This window comes from Hydra vulgaris, chromosome 03 (genome assembly GCF_038396675.1).
Source record: "Hydra vulgaris chromosome 03, alternate assembly HydraT2T_AEP".
Lineage (NCBI taxonomy): Eukaryota > Metazoa > Cnidaria > Hydrozoa > Anthoathecata > Hydridae > Hydra > Hydra vulgaris.
This window is the reverse complement of record NC_088922.1, coordinates 24227501-24245721: the sequence shown is the minus strand read 5'-3', so window position 1 is coordinate 24245721 and position 18221 is coordinate 24227501. Positions and strand designations below refer to the sequence as shown.

At 30.8% G+C, this 18221-nt stretch overlaps 1 protein-coding gene across 3 annotated transcripts in view; it reads right to left on the bottom strand.

The window, feature by feature from the left end:
• The window catches only part of LOC100214462 (leucine-rich repeat serine/threonine-protein kinase 1), a 194574-nt gene that overhangs the window by 131146 nt on the left and 45207 nt on the right, over positions 1-18221 (bottom strand). For 2 of the 3 annotated variants that reach the window (XM_065792717.1, XM_065792719.1), the window contains exons 5-7: positions 17873-17993; positions 13056-13330; positions 218-356 (exon numbers count right to left, since the gene is read on the bottom strand). In XM_065792717.1, coding sequence (XP_065648789.1) covers positions 218-356; positions 13056-13330; positions 17873-17993 — 535 coding nt within the window. Of the gene's footprint in view, positions 1-217; positions 357-13055; positions 13331-17872; positions 17994-18221 lie in introns of those variants that run through there. The other variant, XM_065792718.1, reaches the window with a different exon arrangement.

Here is an 18221-nt window from a genome sequence, read left to right as displayed (position 1 = left end):
AATCCACAACCAAATATTTTATTATTAATTAGTAAGTCATCTTGGAATATTCAACCACCCGACATTTTGTCCTCTGTTATTTAGCAGTACTATGTCCTTGACTACTCCTTTACATATGTTTGACCATTATGCCTTGAACTTGATAGATTTATTTTATTGGAAAAGCTTTATAAAATTAAAAACTGTCAACCAAAAAATTAAATAATAAAAAACTTACGATTCTTTTTTAAAAGGTTTGCAGGTCAAGAGCATCTGAATAATGTTTAAATGTCCATACATCACAGCCAAGTGTAAACATGTTAATCCACTTCCCATTGGTTTATTAATGTCTACATAATACTGACGTGCTTTAAATTCTAAAAAAAAATAATCATAATTTAGTTTTAATGCTTGTGAAACCTCTTGTTTTCATTTTACTTCCTATAGGTTCTTTTTATAGATTTTATAGATTGTTTTTTCATACAGTTTTTAATCAAAGTTTTCTTCTAATTTATAAGACATATTGTTCATATGTGTAAACTTTTCACATTTATTAAGTCTTATTACAAATTTAGTAAATCTCAGTTAACTTGTTTATAATAAATTTTTATTTTAACTAATGCAATGGAGCTTTAAATTTATTGGAAACTAATATTTTATAAAAATTTTATTCATATATAATAGTACATAACCATATCTTTGTATAATTTTATAATATAATGCAGTTTCAAAACTTTACACATTGGGCTTTTGTTTTAACAAATTTAGAAATGAGTTCCATTACTTCTATGTTTCTTATAATCCCCTATTTAATTAAAAGAGTAGTCTAAGAAGCTTGTCTTGTAAAACAGAGGTTCACTATTATGTTGTTAATATTTTGAGTTTAGAGAAGCTTTGCTCACCAATAGCAACAATAACTAGAAGTGGCAAAAGGATTCTCAAAAGATTTGAAAAGATTCTTAGAGGATTCAAAAGGATCCTCAGAGGATTCAAAAGGATTCTTATAGGATTCAAAAGCTATAACAGTGTTAGAGACACAGTTATTTTTCAATATAAAGTTTAGTACACTTTGTAAGCTGCCTTGAAATGAATTTAAGTTTACTGATTTGATTAACTGCATCTATATCTTTGCAAGGCAAAGTTTTCTCAAGATCCAAGCAATAATTCATAACTTCTTTGTTAGTTATACTTGTGTTAAACTGTTAAACTGTGTAAAGTATAAGGAAAACCATAAACCGAACACAGAATTCTTTATCAACTAATTGTATTGCCATGTCAAGAATAGCAAAGTAAAAGATTATTTTGGATTTGCAGGCCTTGTTATGAATAAAAATTGCGTAATGATTTGCTCAACAGAGTTTTTGACGTCATAAAGTTTTTTTTATTTAACATTATTTTTTTTGAATAACCACAATTTACTAACATACAGCAAAATAGTTAATTGAATAAACTCAAAAGAATATAGAAATGTTATAATGTAATGTTATTGTTTAGTTAGCTTCCAATTTTTTAATATGTTGAAATACTTGTTTGTTTTCTCGACATTTTACACAATAACATTTTGTCTAAAACGTAATGAATAAAAAAGATTTTGCTTTATTTTTTGAATACTTATTAATAGTTTTGTAAATAGCAATTATTTTTTATTTTTTAAATTGTCAACAAGTAGTATACTAAACATTTTTTGTTTTTATGTAAAATAATTTTTTTTTTTTTTACAAAATGATTGATATATGCTTATGTTATTAAAATGTGTTATTAACACTTGTGTTATTAACGTTTGTGTTTTTAACACTTGTGTTATGTTATGCGGTAACTTTGCATTGAATATATATAATATACTATAGATCTTAACTTGCTATCCTTCTTGCATATATTATTATCAACACATATACACAAGTAAAATATATTTGTTCATCGAGCGCCACTATGCAACTCCCCTATGACTCTAACTCTCCCTAACTCTACTCCAACTCGACTGTTTTATATATTTCTAGGACGCTAGACGCATCCCAGTTTGTAAAACAAGTTGTTTGGTAAACATCGTTTCTTGGCGTTTGTTGAATGAATTGCTAGTTTATATCTCCTTACTGTGCACGCTTGAGGAAGTATGGTTGTTATCTTTGCAATAGTTGCACGCTTGAGTGACTAAGGTTGTTACCTTGTAACATTACTTACGGGAAAAGTCCATCCCTGGACTAAACATATTATAACAAAACTGCATTGCTGCAAAACGACATGTTTATAAATTCCATTGAAAAAAAACGCATTACTATTGTACAGCAACATCAAAACTCGTGATATCGTCATATAATTCAGCATCATAAAAAATCATTATGCTAAACAGCATCATTGCGAAACAGTAACACAAAAAAACATCTTCATAAAAATCATTGCAAAACAGCATCATTGCTTATCTTGCAGGTTGATTATCTGACTGCCTCCGCTTGTACCAGGGCTGTACCAATACCTGTTAGAACATCACCTCCATTAGTATCATTAATAGTTTTGAGCATTTGAATAGAATTGTGAGTACCAGATAATAACTGTAAAACTGTATAAGGTGAAAGTCGTTGTGGTCTCTTAACCAAAAATTCTTTGCTGTACCTTCGTATGCAACGGATAGGATCCTTGGGAGATGGCAGAACATGGTCAAATTGAGTTTCTACAACTTTGACTTGTCCTGTGGCCATTACTTTGTATATTGTGTTTAGCTTTGGGTCATGTAGGTATGTGTGTTTGGGTCTTAATTCACATGGTATTCGGGGACTAGTTTGTATTAATCTTCTATCATTAACTTCTAGAAAGTAAGTTATATTTGATCGAAGTAGTGTGATTGGAAAATATTCAAAACATGTATTGCCTATTTTCTGATTATAACGAATAACTACTGTAATTTTGCACTTGGATATAAACAAGGCATCTCCAACTTCTACGACAGTCAGACCAGCCTGGGGACTGGTGAAGCCATTAGGCTGATGAAGTCAGGAACTGCCCAATCATCCACTTTAAATAATTTGCAGCAGCAGCTTTATACCATTCAAAAATATCCCCAGGGAATGTTGGGTTTTTTATTAGCATTCCATTATCAAGAGTAAGTACTCGGCCTTGTTGCTCGGATAGCTATACTGCTCCTCCCACTTTGAGATTTCTAATTAAAACAAAATTGCCAATACGTTCATATGTGTAGTTACCTTACTTTTCCATCACCTCTTTGTTATGTTTAGTTTGTCCCAAAACTATTATAGATTCCAGCCATTCTCCTGGAATGCATTTACCCAAAAAGTAGTAACAAGAACTTTTTATCACGTATTGATCAATAACCACAGCTCGTCATGTGATTTGTCCTGTGTAAATTTTCATGTTAAATGCTTAAATTCGGCAGTTTTTGTACACATCCAGGCGCAATGATATTGGTCAGACACCACGGTCCTCCATATTGTAGAACTAATTTCTTGTAATGCACCATATACTGATATTTTGGTGTTCATTGCTGACAGACACTCTCCAGGTGTTACTTTTATTTTCTTAGATGTTAGTTCTTCTGAGTGTTGATTGAAAAAGTTGGTGCAGCATGTAAGTGTGACTCTTTCAGCGTGGCAATGGTAAAGTTGGATTTTCGTGGTTTGTGAACAATAGACATACATATCGGCTATATATGTTTTAACAGAGTCATTGAGTAAATGCATGTTGTGTGAACAAGTGTCAATTGTGGGTAACTGATAGACTCCGATTAGGTGTACTTTGGTACAATCATAAACTTCGCTAATATAATTTTCACACAAAATATGGAACAATTACAAACTTTTAATGTCAAACTTCATAAAAAACTCTTAACATTTACTACATCCTCCTTTTGCCTCAATTCCAGCCAATATTCGTCGGGGAATAGATTCATACAAGTTAGTTATAAAATCCTGGGGTATGTTGTGCCATTCTCTTTAAAGTACTTCAAAACATTCTTCAGCATTTTGGGGAGCATGTTTGACCTTCTTTCTGTCCAGGTAATCCCAAATATGCTCAATTATATTCAAAACTGGACTCTGGGGAGGCCAGGTCATCAATTCCAGTATTAATTTCTCTGCCATTTCATTTAAATAATTTTTTGCCACTCAGGAACAATGTTTTGGGTCATTGTCCTGCCGCAGAATAAAATTATGATCTATTAGTCTCATTCTTGATGATACAGCATGGTGCTTTAGGATATCCACATAACGCTCCCTGGTGAGTCGCCCCCCTATTTTGATCAAATCACCTACTCCAGATGAAGACAAACAGCTCCAAACTTGTAAAGAGTCTCCTCTGTGTTTAATAGTAGGGTTTAAACACTCAGGCTGATAGGCTTCTTCAATTCTTCTTCAAACATATTGACGTCCTTTCGTTCCGAAATTTCGAATTTGGACTCATTGGTGTTCAGAACCCAATTAAACATTTCCTGGGCCCAATCTTTGTGTTGTTTTGCATATTTAAGTCATTTTTTTTTATTGCCACACCATAATAATGGTTTTCGAATTGCAACACACCCTCTTAATCCCAATTTAAGTAGGTGCCATCAAATAAAAGAAGAGCTGACATTTTTCCCAGTTACTGTATTAATGTCTTTTGCCAGCTTGGTTGATGCTTTCTTTGTATTTCTTAAAGATAAGGTTTTTAAATATTTATTGTCATCTTTAGTTAGCTTAGGAGGTCTACCACTTTTCTTTTTATCTTCAAGGGAGCCAGTTTCTCTAAACTTTTTAATGATTTCTTTTACAGCATTCTTCGAATATCCTGTTTTAGATGTAGTTGTTATGACACATCGTTTTAATAAATAAACAAACAAATCCCTCATGTTTCCTAATCAATTTTGTTTATTTATTCAAAATAATATATTCTTTCAACTTTTCTTATATATTATTAAACTTAAGTACGCTTTAAAAAAATTACATAAAAAAAAAATTGTAAATACGTCTAATTATACAAGTGGTCTAAAAGTTATTCACAGTACTGTATATCAGAACCAATTCCGTGAGTTTGTTCTAGAGATGGTTCATTTTCAGGGGCGCATGTGCTTTCTTCATGTGTTTCTTGGTTAGTTTCTTCAAAGTTGAATTCGTCACTTGTTTCTGTGGCCTCAATGAGAACTTCGGCGTTTTGAGTTATCTCCATTGTTGGTTTTTCTTCAAAGCCAAACCATTGTTTGAAACGAGACACATGAATTGGTGTAGCTAGTTCTTTATTGTTCATATTTTCGACTTTAAAAGTCACGAGAGATGTTTTTTCGATTAAATGAAACGGGCGGTGCCAGAAACTTGTGAGTTTCTTCACCAAACCCTTTTTTGTGATTGGTGTATATACCCATACCTTATGTCCTACCTGAAACGGATATACTTTAGCTGTTTGGTCGTAGTGGAGTTTCATTTTTGTCTGCGCTTTTTGAATATGTTCCTTTGCAAGGTTACGTGATAATCTCAAACCCGTCAGGAGTCATTGAACAAGTAAGTCAGTGTTGTAAGTTGGGTCCTTTCTCGGTAGTAGAGTAGTGTCATGGGATAATAAAGCGTCTCTGCCATAAGTCAACCTAAATGGTGTGTCCTCAGTACTAGCGGAAATACTAGTACAGTATGCGTATACTGCTGCGGGAAGATGGACATCCCAATCACGATGGTTAGAGGTCAATAGTTGAAGACATTCTTCAGGGTTTAACGTGGCGTCATTAGTTTTTGCTTCTAACAAACTCATCAATCCTGTGGTGATCGAGCACTGTATTGATCAGGAACTTTGGAGGGTAGCGGGACAATTACTCCAATCACTCTTTCCTAATGGTCAGATAATTCGGTGATGGGTTAATAATATGAAGCTTAACTTGGCTAGACTCACCATGGTTTATGGTAGGAAAGACATGTACATTTTGTTCTTCAAAAATATTTGTCTCTGGTATGAAGAGACAGTCGTCCTTTGTTTCTGAGGCTTGCGCTATGGTAAGAATGGTTTCACAATTGGGTGCAGCCTTCATTTCCTTTGTTACACATACCGTAGCAGCAAACTCTACAGCCATCTTCTTTGGTGTCTCAAAAGGAAACATTATATCTTGAAAATGTTGAGAACAGTCACTTGGTAGCGGATGAGACGGTATAACTCCACCTGATGGACAAAGGGTGTTGAAATCTCTTACTACAAGGCTTATTATTCTCGAAGTGGTAATTACGCAAGCCATCTTTCATTGAAGTTTCTGGATCAGCCGTCCTCTTGTCATCAGTTTCCTTATTTTGCATTTTATGGCCAATTGTCATATCATTAATAATTTCTCTTATGGCAAATTTATCGTCAATTGGTTGCAAAATCATGGGTACATTGAATCTTTTCCCAAACTTAACCAGGTGGTTCCCACAGTTTAATTCAACGCTAAATCGACTCATGAAGTCATATCCCAAAATCACTGGGTAGGTTATGTTTTTAGCGATTAACATGTGCAAGTATTTTCCCTCCAATATCGATGGAGCATAGAGTCCTTCCATGGATATGGAGTGGCGTTCCATTAGCTGTTTTTAAAACACTATAGTAGGGTAGTGGTTTGTCCACTTGAGTTTTGATATTTTTGAATATAATTTCATCCAATACACTGCATCTGGCACCCGTGTCCATGAAAATAAACACCATGATTTCATATACTTTACCCCAGATCTCAGAACCAGGGTCATCTTCAGGATCTGATTTGAGTGCATTGGCATGTCGTTGGGAAGTACGGTTACCTGAATACGAGTTATTCCTTGGCATATTGGTTTGGAATTGTCAATTTGGGGAAGGAATATTATTAGATGAGGTCGAGGGTTGGATATTAGGGATCCAGCGATTGGGTTGTGGCGATATCTGTTGGTAATGAGTTTGCTTTGGGTATTGGGACATGTTCTTGGAGCATGATCTTTGGGTGTGTCCTACCCTTAGACATCGATTACATATAACCTGACCGTCACTGGTATGCAGATTATGTTAGGTTGGACGAAATTTTCCGTGTGGGGTAAGAAGGTTATTGTTTCGCCTTAATGATTCTACTTCTTTTTGCAATTCCACAATTCTATGGTTTAAGTCAGGGAACTCGCGGTAGGTAGTAGCCACAATAGATTGTTTAGGAGGAGTTAAGAGTGCATCTAACTTAGCCTCTAGCCGGGTGATGGTTAAGTCTGACGTAACTGTGTCTTGTAATTTAGCGAACGCTACTGCAGTTTGATAGTTGACTGGTTGTTTAAGTTTTAACGCATCGTGTAGATTGGGCTTCAGGCCTTTGATAAATAAGTTCAGTTTTGTTTCTCTGTCTATACCGAGTTGTTGGCTCAGCTTATCTAAGGTGTTAATAAAGGAAGTGAGGTCAGTATCCTGCACTAAGTTAAACTGTTCCATTTTTTGATTCCATACAATGTTTGCATTGTCGTGATATTGCCGGAACTGTTCTTGGAGTTGGTGGAAATCGTTTCTAATGTGGGCAAGAAGGGTTTCATAAAACACTAAAGCGCTCCCTTCTAAATATAAGGGGAATGAAATTAGTTTTCTCATGTCTGTCCATTAGTTGTGGAGTGCAATGCGACGGAAACTAGTTAACCATTCTGTGATATCTTCAGTTTCCGCTCCTTTAAATGATTTAGGCTGCAATTCTTGAATGAGTTTTGTTACCAAGCATTCTATGATTTGTTCTAGAGACATATTGTTTTTTTCTGTACTATTTGTTGGGTTAGTTACAGATAAGCCTAATGCGTGGTTCAAGTCAGAGGAGGAAATGTTGAGAGAGTTATGAGAGTTATTGGCGGTATCGGAACACGGATTAGATTCGGAGAACAGGCAGATTTTACGCGATCGTAAATGACTCATACGTAAGTATCAATGTTTAATTTCAATATTATATCTAGTTCATATAATAACTGTAGGTTTTGTTTAATGTATTAAAAGGTGAACTAAACGAAAGTCAATCTTTACTTACAGCCCTGAATTGATCGGTCCAAGCAGAGATGAAATCCACTCGAATCCGGGCAGTGCATCCGGGCAGTGCTTCAGTGCATGTTACGCTATAACTTTGCATTGAATATATATAATATACTATAGATCTTAACTTGCTATCCTTCTTGCATATATTATTATCAACACATATACACAAGTAAAATATATTTGTTCATCGAGCGCCACTATGCAACTCCCCTATGACTCTAACTCTCCCTAACTCTACTCCAACTCTACTGTTTTATATATTTCTAGGACGCTAGACGCATCCCAGTTTGTAAAACAAGTTGTTTGGTAAACATCGTTTCTTGGCGTTTGTTGAATGAATTGCTAGTTTATATCTCCTTACTGTGCACGCTTGAGGAAGTATGGTTGTTATCTTTGCAATAGTTGCACGCTTGAGTGACGAAGGTTGTCAATACCTTCATAACAGTTATTAAAACAACTTCAAAGTATGTTTTTTTACACATTTTTATTGTTTACAAATCATTTCATTTTTATAAAAAATAAAATATAAAGATTAAATAAAAGCCTTGTGGGTTTAAACATAAAAATGAAATAAAATTTGCTTAATGAACAATTTATAATGGTCTCGCTAAAATCCATAGCTTGTGCATGTCTAAGGAAACTTTCTTTCTGATATTATAGAAGTGTTATATGAGGTAGCCATACTCTACTATTGGTTTCTTCAAATTCATAGCTAAACCTAGATTTATAAAAAAATAAAAAGAAAATTTAGTAATATTCGAGGTAATGAAAGAAATGAAGTTCAAGCAAATAATAAAAAATTATTAAAAAAATGCAATTTTTTTGCATTTTGCTTACATTGTATTAAAACAATAGTTTTTCTTATGCAGCTGAATATTTTGATTTGTTTGATAAAAAAAAAATAGTTTTATAAAAATTCAAACTTTATTATTTTTATATTATCTGAATTGATTATATTGATAAACCACTTCATTAAAAAACTGTTAAAATAAAAATTAACTAATTCATTAAAATACTGCTTAAGAATATCTATAAAGTTATTTAAATATTCCCAAACAAAAAAGTTTTTATCATTACATAAATAGCTTAGTGTAGTGTGCTTTATAACAAGGCCTCAATTCGTTTTTTAAATAAATTTATTATCTTTTTCATATGTAAATTGTTAATTCTTTATTCTGATACAAGTGGTCCAGGTTTGAAAAGTGCAGGTATCTCTAAATTGACTGCAATTTCTAATAGTGTTTCTATGTTAATAAGTAACTTTCCCAGTTTTTACACTCCTTTAAAGAAATTATTCAATCTATTTATTACAAGAAAGAGTCAATTTATTATAATTTGATTTTTCATGTAGCTAACTAAAAAAATTGCTACCTTAGGCAACCACCTAGTGGCTTAACTGGATTCCATTAAAATTTGAATACTTTTTAATTTAAGAATATGTAGAAGTTTTTTTAAGAAAAAGTAATTAGAGATTTCTGCCAGCACAACAGAAAAACAGTTTATAAATGTTTTTATAAAAAGTAAACTATACTTTAACTATATTTAGTTAAAAATAAAAAAAGTAAAATGTGTGTATTTTTCTTTGTTTCTCTTTTTTGTTTTTAATTCACAATGAAACAAAACAATGAGTTTATTTATAGAAATAATTTTTAATAAAAAATTAGCAATTCTCAACTTGCTTATATTAATTTTTTTATTGTTTGTTTGTTTTTTAATTTTATATTACCTTTAAAAAAAACAATTAATTGAAAAAAAACAAAGATATTCATAACTTTGACAAGCTTAGCATTTCTAAGTTTTCTGAAAAACACTGGTTTTTAAAAAATAGTTGTTTCTAGGGTTTTATGAAAAACCAGTGTTTTTCATAAACAGTAGTTTCTAGGGTTTTAAAATTTTTAAAAACAGCTGTTAACAGCTAATTTACTGTTTTTTAAATTTGAAAAATTTTTATTTATAAAAAAATACTTGTAGGTGCTTAATACGCAGACAATTATTAATTTTTAGAAACTTAAAAACTCTCAAAAACTTTTTGATTATTAAAATTAATATTCGATTATTAAGTATAATAGAAAAAAAAGGGAAAAAGGACCATTAAAATGATTAAAACTCCCTAGTACTAGCCTGTGTACATATGCAACAAACCTAGTACTAGCCTGTGTACATATGCAACAAACCTAGTACTAGCCTGTGTACATATGCAACAAACCTAGTACTAGCCTGTGTGCCTAATTTCTTTTTTTATAAAAAAAAATGCTAACTATTGAACTAAAGGTATTTGTAAAAATTACTTATTCAAAAACTATTTATTAAGTTGTAATTAAAAAAGAAAATTAAATCAAGTTATTTAAATTGTTTTAATAAATGTGTTGTTAAAAAAACTTTTCTTTTAGCAATTGTTTTTTTTATGCATAATTTTTTATTTGAAAATGTTCAATCCAAAAAATTTTAACACTTTCAAGTTTGAATAAAACTTTATGCAGTTAAAACTCATTACAATATTGAAATAAAATTTAATCGTTACAACGATTGCATAGAAAAATTTTTAAAAATTTTTTGTCGCTTAAATTTAAATTTTGTCGCTTTAAATGCGGTAGTGGTGTAGTGGTAGAGCGCTCGCTTCATTAGCAAGAGGTTCCGAGTTCGATTCCCGCCACGTCCTTGGTAATACTGCGCTCAACTTGTTTCTCCGCGCAGCAGCCTTGTTCGTCAAGGATCATGTTTCGGAGTTAAAGAGTTGAGAGAGGGTTATAACCACAAGTAGCCTCCTCATCTGTAGTGGCCTTCTCGGCCTTGGGGAGGTGAATTATATATAAAAAAAAATTAAAATTTTAAAACAGTCACTTAAAAACAGCTGTTTCACTTTTACATCTAAACAGTGTTTAGAAATCATAAGCATTTCAAAAAGTAAATTAAACTACAAATAAAAATTGCAAAAACAAATTAGTTATATTAAAAGATATTTTTTACATGGTATTAAAAATTGATTTTCAGAAATGTTTTGACATTAAAAAAATTACAAATAACTATGCAGTGAATTGAAGGCAAATTTCTTAACTATCTACTACTAAACTTTTCATCAATATATATATATATATATACATATACATATATATATATATATATATATATATATATATATATATATATATATATATATATATATATATATCAATTTATAACAGCTATTATAATAGAAAAGTGATGATTTTTTTGTCAAGACTGGAGTATATAATTGTGTCGTCAGCAAATGAGTCACTTTAGAGGTAAATGATCAGGAAGATAATTAATATAGATGAGAAACAACACTGGATCAATGAAGGATTCTACGTTATTTCTATTCTAAATTAATTATCTTCCTGATAAACTTGGCTCATTTAAGTAAATTTTTAATTCTAAAGTGGCTCATCTAAGTAAACTTTAATACTGGAGTTAAAAAGGAATGATTCAATAATTTAAAGCTTTCCCAAATCCACTATATGAAGCAAGCCTATGGAAAAGATAACTGGTCAGACTTTATCAAAAACCTTTTATATGTTAAAAGAAAAAAAGAAAAAGCCTTTGCCTCATTCTCTTTTGTCTAACCCACAATTTTTTTTAACCAACAACCTTTCTGTTAAAATAGTTTTCAAGTCAGCAATAGAAACAAAGAATTAAAATATTTGTTGTTTTTTAGAGAGTTTTCTAGATTAAATTAGAGAGATTAGTTTCAAAGATGTTAGGCTAAAAATGAAACACTAGAATTTGTTAATTAAAGATTCAAAGATGTAATTAAAATAAAGCAGCCCCACAAGAAATTGATAATCATGGGGTGAAGTTTTTATGCTTGTCTGATATATAAATAATCAGGAGATTACAAAGGAGTTACAAAAAAACCTTCTAAAGGAATTATTTATAGTGATTGTTGTATATTCCTTGTTGAAGATTCCTATAGAATTATAATTCCTATAGATTCCTAAGATTTATATTAAGAAGATTACAAAAAAATCCAGATTACAAAGAAAGTGCAACTTTCAGCAGAGAGATAAAAAACATTAGCCCAAAGACCATCATAAAGAAAATCACAAAAAGAATTCCAGTCAGCTTTAAGATAGTAGTCTCAGTCAGTCAGCTTTAAGATAGTAGTCTCAGCCAGTCAGCTTTAGGATAGTAGTTTCAGTCAGTGAGCTGTAAGAATGTAGCAAAAATCATGATGATAAAATGAATCAGATGAAAAAGTAAAAAATAAAAGTTTTAGTTTTTAAAAGCAAGGGCTAGTAATGGTAAGCAATTATAGTTGACTGGAAAACAAATTACAAAGTTAATTATCTGAGTATTTTTTTTTTTTTAAATGTGAAATTCATAAAGACAAAATTCAGTGTGATGAGCATTTAAGTCACCAATAACATTAATGTTAGGGGATAATGAGAAAAAAGGAAAAAAAGAAAAATAGTTAAAAGAGTCAAAAAATCAGAGGATTTAAACCTGAATTTACAACAAATAATGTTATATATTTTTAAAAATTCACTTTCACAAGGCTCCAGAGATTCATTTTCTTTTTTTATAATTATAATTTCTTTGCAACTCTCCCTCTCAGTCTTATACAACCTTATATAAGATTGATTGAAAGTTCTATCATTAGTTTACTACCACATGTAGTATATGCAAGACATGTCCAGACATGTGACTATTGGATTCTGAGCAAATTAATGAATAATAACCATCACTAAAATCTGAAGATAAAACAACTGATGAAACATCTGATGAAACATCTGATGAAACATCTGATGAAACATCTGATGAAACATCTGATGAAACATCTGATGAAACAACTGATGAAACATCTGAATTTATATCATTCTCACAAAGGGCAAACTGATCTGCTAAAATATATAAAAGGTAAGGATTAGTTGAATAAAAATAATAAAAGTTATTTTAGAAAATACACCATCCTAAATAAACCATCCCTGCTCCTTAACTTCCTAAAATTTCTTTTTTTTTTTTCAAAATAAAACCTCTTATATGTTAAATAAACTTGCTGAATGAATAAAACTTTTACGCACAAAGCTGAATGAATAATATTCTTTTACGCACAAGGTTAGATATGTTATACATTTTGTTTTACTAATTAATACAATACCTACCATTTAAAATTGCTGGTTTACGCAGAGTTAGTAAGTATTCTAAAATATGTTCTTGGTTGTTCATTACACAAGCATGTAAAGGTAATGTAAGATCACAATAATTTGGCATTGCCAACTGTTTTGGAAAAGCTTTGGAAAGTAGAACAGCAACATCATAATAGCCATGATAGCATGCAGCATAGAGAGGTGTAAGTCCACTTTCAGCATTTGGTTGCCCATTAGCTTTATAGTCTATTAGAAGTTGAACAATATCTTTATATCCATTGATACTTGCACTTAAATTAAATATTTATTAAAATATAAAAATTCTTATATTTTCATATTGCATATTTTTATTTTGACAATAAAGTTGTGAACATTATATACAGTTGTGAACATTATATACAATTTGACAAGTTTTATATAATAAAATGCTGTATGCAATGCCAAGATTGCTTGTATTATACAGAAATTTAATAATATTTTATTTAATAATATTTTATAGAACATTTAAAAAAAAATTGGATTATTCAAGCAATTAACAAATCAATAAATCCTAAATAATCAAAAAAAAATTAAACTAAATTAATCCACAAAAAAAAAATCTGCTTAATTTACAACATTAAAATTTATTAAACACATGTAAATGGCACAAATAAACAATGGCTTAAACTTACTGTTGTAAATATCTAAAATCTTTGAACTACAGTATTGGGCAAAACATGGTGGACAAACTCAAATTTAGAACAAAAGTTGATCAAAAACTTAAAAAAACTAGTAAAACAATGGAACATATTATTTTTTATGTAGTTTATTATGTTGTTAACAAAATTTAAAACTTTTGAATCATACTAAAAATCACTAAAAAAGTTTTATAAAACATTTTCCCTACCAAACTACATTTTTCTTTGGACAACATAAGGTGGACATTCAAAAAATCAACTGAAAATTCAAAAAATTTTGAAAATTTACTAATTATATTTCAAAAAACTTCAAAAATTAACTTAATACTTGGTAGGACCTCCTTTACTTTTAATTACTGCTTTCATTCTTCTAGGCATAGACTCAATTAATGAGTCAACAATTCTCATATCAATCTTTCGCCAGGCCTTCTCGATTTGTTCAAATAATTCCTCACTGTTCTTCACATTTGCACGCTCAATCTTATTGTCAATTATTTCTCAGAAATTTTCTATGGGATTCAAGTCAGGGCTTTGTGCAGGCCACTCCATTATGGTGATATTCTTGTCCTTAAACCATTATTTTACAATTTTTGAGGTATGTTTGGGATCATTGTCCTGTTGAAAAATCAATTTTAGGGGCATCTCCCATTCAGCATGTGGTAACATGAGAACTTCCATTATATCTATGTACACAAAGCGGTCCATAATTCCATTAATTTTGTGAATAGGACCAGTTCCTAGTGCTGAGAAACATCCCCAAACCATAGCAGACGTTCCATGCTTAACGCTCTTCTTGGTATATTTAGTATTGAATCTGGTGTCCTTTGGTCTCCAGACTCGCTTCTTGCAGTTGCTTTCAAAAAGGTTATATTTTGATTCATCACTAAAAAGTATGTTTTTCCACTGATCTACAGTCCAATTTTGGTGTGCTTTGGCAAACGCAAGTCTTAGCTTTTTATTTTTAAAAGAAGTTAGTGGTTTATTGGCAGGCATTCCAAAAAACAATTTTGCTTCGTTAGCTCTCTTGACATTGTCCGCTTTTATAATCTTTAATAATATTTTCATGTAAAACACTTCCTAATTTGGCGTAAGCTATTTTAAGTAGCAATTTATGAAATATAGTAATTTCCATATATCACGAGATAAATCTATTTTTAGTTTAATTGAAAAAATAATTGGTCAGACATTCCAAAATCTATTTTATTATTTTAGAGTAATGTTATGATAAAAGTGAAAACAAAAGAATACGGCAAATTGAATAAAGACAATGAAATCTTGTAAAAAAAGCATCGTTTTGATTTGTCCGCCTTGTTTTGTCCAAGGAAAAATGTAGTTTGTTGAGAAAAATGTGATATAAATTTTTTTGTAATTCTTAGTATGATTCAAACATTTTAAATTTTGTTAAGAACATAATAAACTAAAAATTAATATGTACAATTACTCTACTAGATTTTTTTAGTTTTTGAGCAACTTTTGTTCTAAATTTGAGTTTGTCCACCATGTTTTGTCCGATACTGTATAATGTATGCATGAAACTTGTGTTCGAAAAATGTTCGAAAAACTTGCTGCGATTTTTTGTTTATTTTATAATAATTTAGCAAACTCTGTATAAACTGTAAAATCATCAAATAAATGTTTTTCGATTAGAATTTATATATAAAAAAATTAAAAATAATTTATACATACAAAAAAGTAGAAAATAGTTTATTTTACGCTTTAGAACAATAAGTTACGATTAGTTTTACTTGATAAGTTTTAGTCGAAATAAAAATTTTGTTATCAAACAATTTAATAATTATTAAAAACTCTAAATTAATTCTATTTTATTTTTTTAAACACCTTCTCTTCCAACAAGGCTGCAAGCAACCACTACTAGAGTTGGAAGTTACTAAAAGAGAAAAGACAAAGTTTATGAAGCAAGATAATGATTAACAGACAATTTGTAAGATTGTAAATTATATAAATCAGGAAATCAAGATAAGAGAGCGAATTCCAAAGATGCTTGAGGAAAAAAACTGGATAAATAAGAATTTTTGGAACATTTGGGAACACTCGCAGTTAAAGGATGAGAATTAATTGAATGACAAGTAACGCAAGAATGAATTTTAATAGATAGCACAAGAGACTCTAGCTCTTTAGAGCAGCGTCCATTATAGTATTTATAGAAGAGAAAGAGAAGCAACATTACGACAATGTGGCAATGGCTATAGGTTGGCTGCTAGTGCAGGTCCAACTATGTTTACAATGTATATTTGCACTTTGTCTAAAAGAGAAAGAGTATCTTTCGAAGATCCACTCCAGATATGGCAACAGTATTCCATACAAGGACGGATTTGAGATTTATAGAGATAAAGAATAGAAGAATAAAGGATGCAACCTCAGCAGATGCAAATTTTGCAATGAATCTGATATATGGTTTCCAAGAAAGATTGAAAGTAAGAATTGATCTTAGAAGACGAAGGGCAGATGACTAATTACATTACCATTTATAAATATAGAAAAATCTAGATTGTTACAACAACAATTAGACGGATAAAATTGAATTTTATATGAGTTAAAGTTCACTAGCCACTGAGAGCCCCATGTTGTAGCAGAAGTGAGATCTTTTTCAAGCTCAAATGCCCCCTCCATGCAAAAAGAAAGTGTAGGTTTTTTATCAAGATAAGAATAAATGGTAGAATCATCAGCGAACAGTGCCACCTTAGATGTAAGAATTTCTGGGAGATCGTTAATATAAATTAAAGAGTATAGGGCCAAGGATAGAACCTTAAGGAGCCATTAAATTTACAGGAAAAAAAGAAGAGCGTTATCCATCAAGGACAATTCTTATACTACAATTGGTAAGAAAGGATTCAATAATTTTAAAGATGTTACATGATACACCATAAGAAGACAGGTTATGAAGAAGACCAGCAAGCCAAACTTTATCAAAAGCCTTAGAAATGTCAAGATATTTCTTAACCTCTCCACATTTATCTAGTGCACAATAAAATCAGTTATTACCATTACCAATAATCAGCAGTAGAACAAGAAGATTGAAAGCTATATTGATGATCAGAAAGTAAGTTATTAGATTCAAGATAAGAGAATAAGTGTTTGTTACCTAAAGACAAAAACCTTATTTATGATAGGAAGAAGACTAATGGGAAGGTAGTTAGACAAGTCAGATTACTCTCCGGAATTTTTGAAAATAGGGATAACAGATGCTACTTTCCAGCAGTCTAAAAAACAAGACTCTGATAAGCACTTGTTAAATAGTTTTGAAAGTATAGACGACAGCTCCGAAGAACACTTGTGCAAGACTATAACAGGTATGTTGTCTGGACCACAAGCTGCAGATGAGTCTAAGCAGTAAATAACTTTAGATACAGCTTGAGTGATACGAAGGTCAGACATTGAATTAACCTGTTTGTTAGCTATATCATGTATACCACTATTAGAATCAAGAGATGATATTGATAAGAAGTTCTTAGCAATTAATTCACCTTTGCCTTTAAGATGAGAGCCTAGTTTTTGAGATGAAAATACAAGATTTCGTGACCTGAAAATAGCGGGCTTTGGTGTTAGACAAAACCTTTTTACAATGGTTTCTAGCAGTAGTAAACAGTCCTTTATTTTCTGGAGACTTGTTTTGCTAATAGATATGAAAGTAATGATAACAATTGGAAATTACAACTGCTCAATTAAAGGAAAACCATAGAAAAGAGTGAGGCTTGATTTGAAATTGTCGAGAGGGCATAAAAGATTCCATGCCAGCCTGAATCTAAGAAGTTAGATAAGAAGCACATTTGTAGGCAGGAAAACGAAAGATTTATACCCAAGGACCATCACAAAGAAAGCTATGAAAAGAGTCTCAGCCTTAAGGTAGTTGTAAGAGGTATGGTGATAGGAAGATTCTGATGATAAAGAAGAATGAGATAATAGTTTTAGAGAGATCAAACCATTATCAGAAGCACTTAAGTGTGAATGTGGAGAAACTGAGCACTAACTAGGATTTGAAATAAGACATAAGTTGAGTAGAGAAGGTAAATGATTTTAATTGTCTGGAAAGCGGTTGGAAAGTTGACTATTACTGTTAGAGATTCAGAAGACAAAAAATGTAGGCCTTAACACCTGCAGATGCAAAATAAATATTTAACAACATTAAATTTTTACCAATACAACAGCGTATTATATCCTCGATAATATTTATTTATAAAAGAGTATGGATCCTTCATAGTCTCAAGGATGTGCTTCGCATTTATAAAGTCTCCTGCCGAAACCAAGTCATAAAGAACTGAAAAAAAAATTAAAAAAAAGATCTAAGTTTGAAAATTATGGCAATAAATTTAAAACTATAAGTAATATAAAAACTTATAATAAATATTTTTTTGGATAAATTTTAATCAAGGTTTTAGCTCAAATTATTAATAATAAAGGAAAAAAAACAAAATAGCTTTTAAAAAATTATTAGCTTTTTTAATTGATTAAAGGAAAATTTATGCACACAAATTCTCTATTTTAG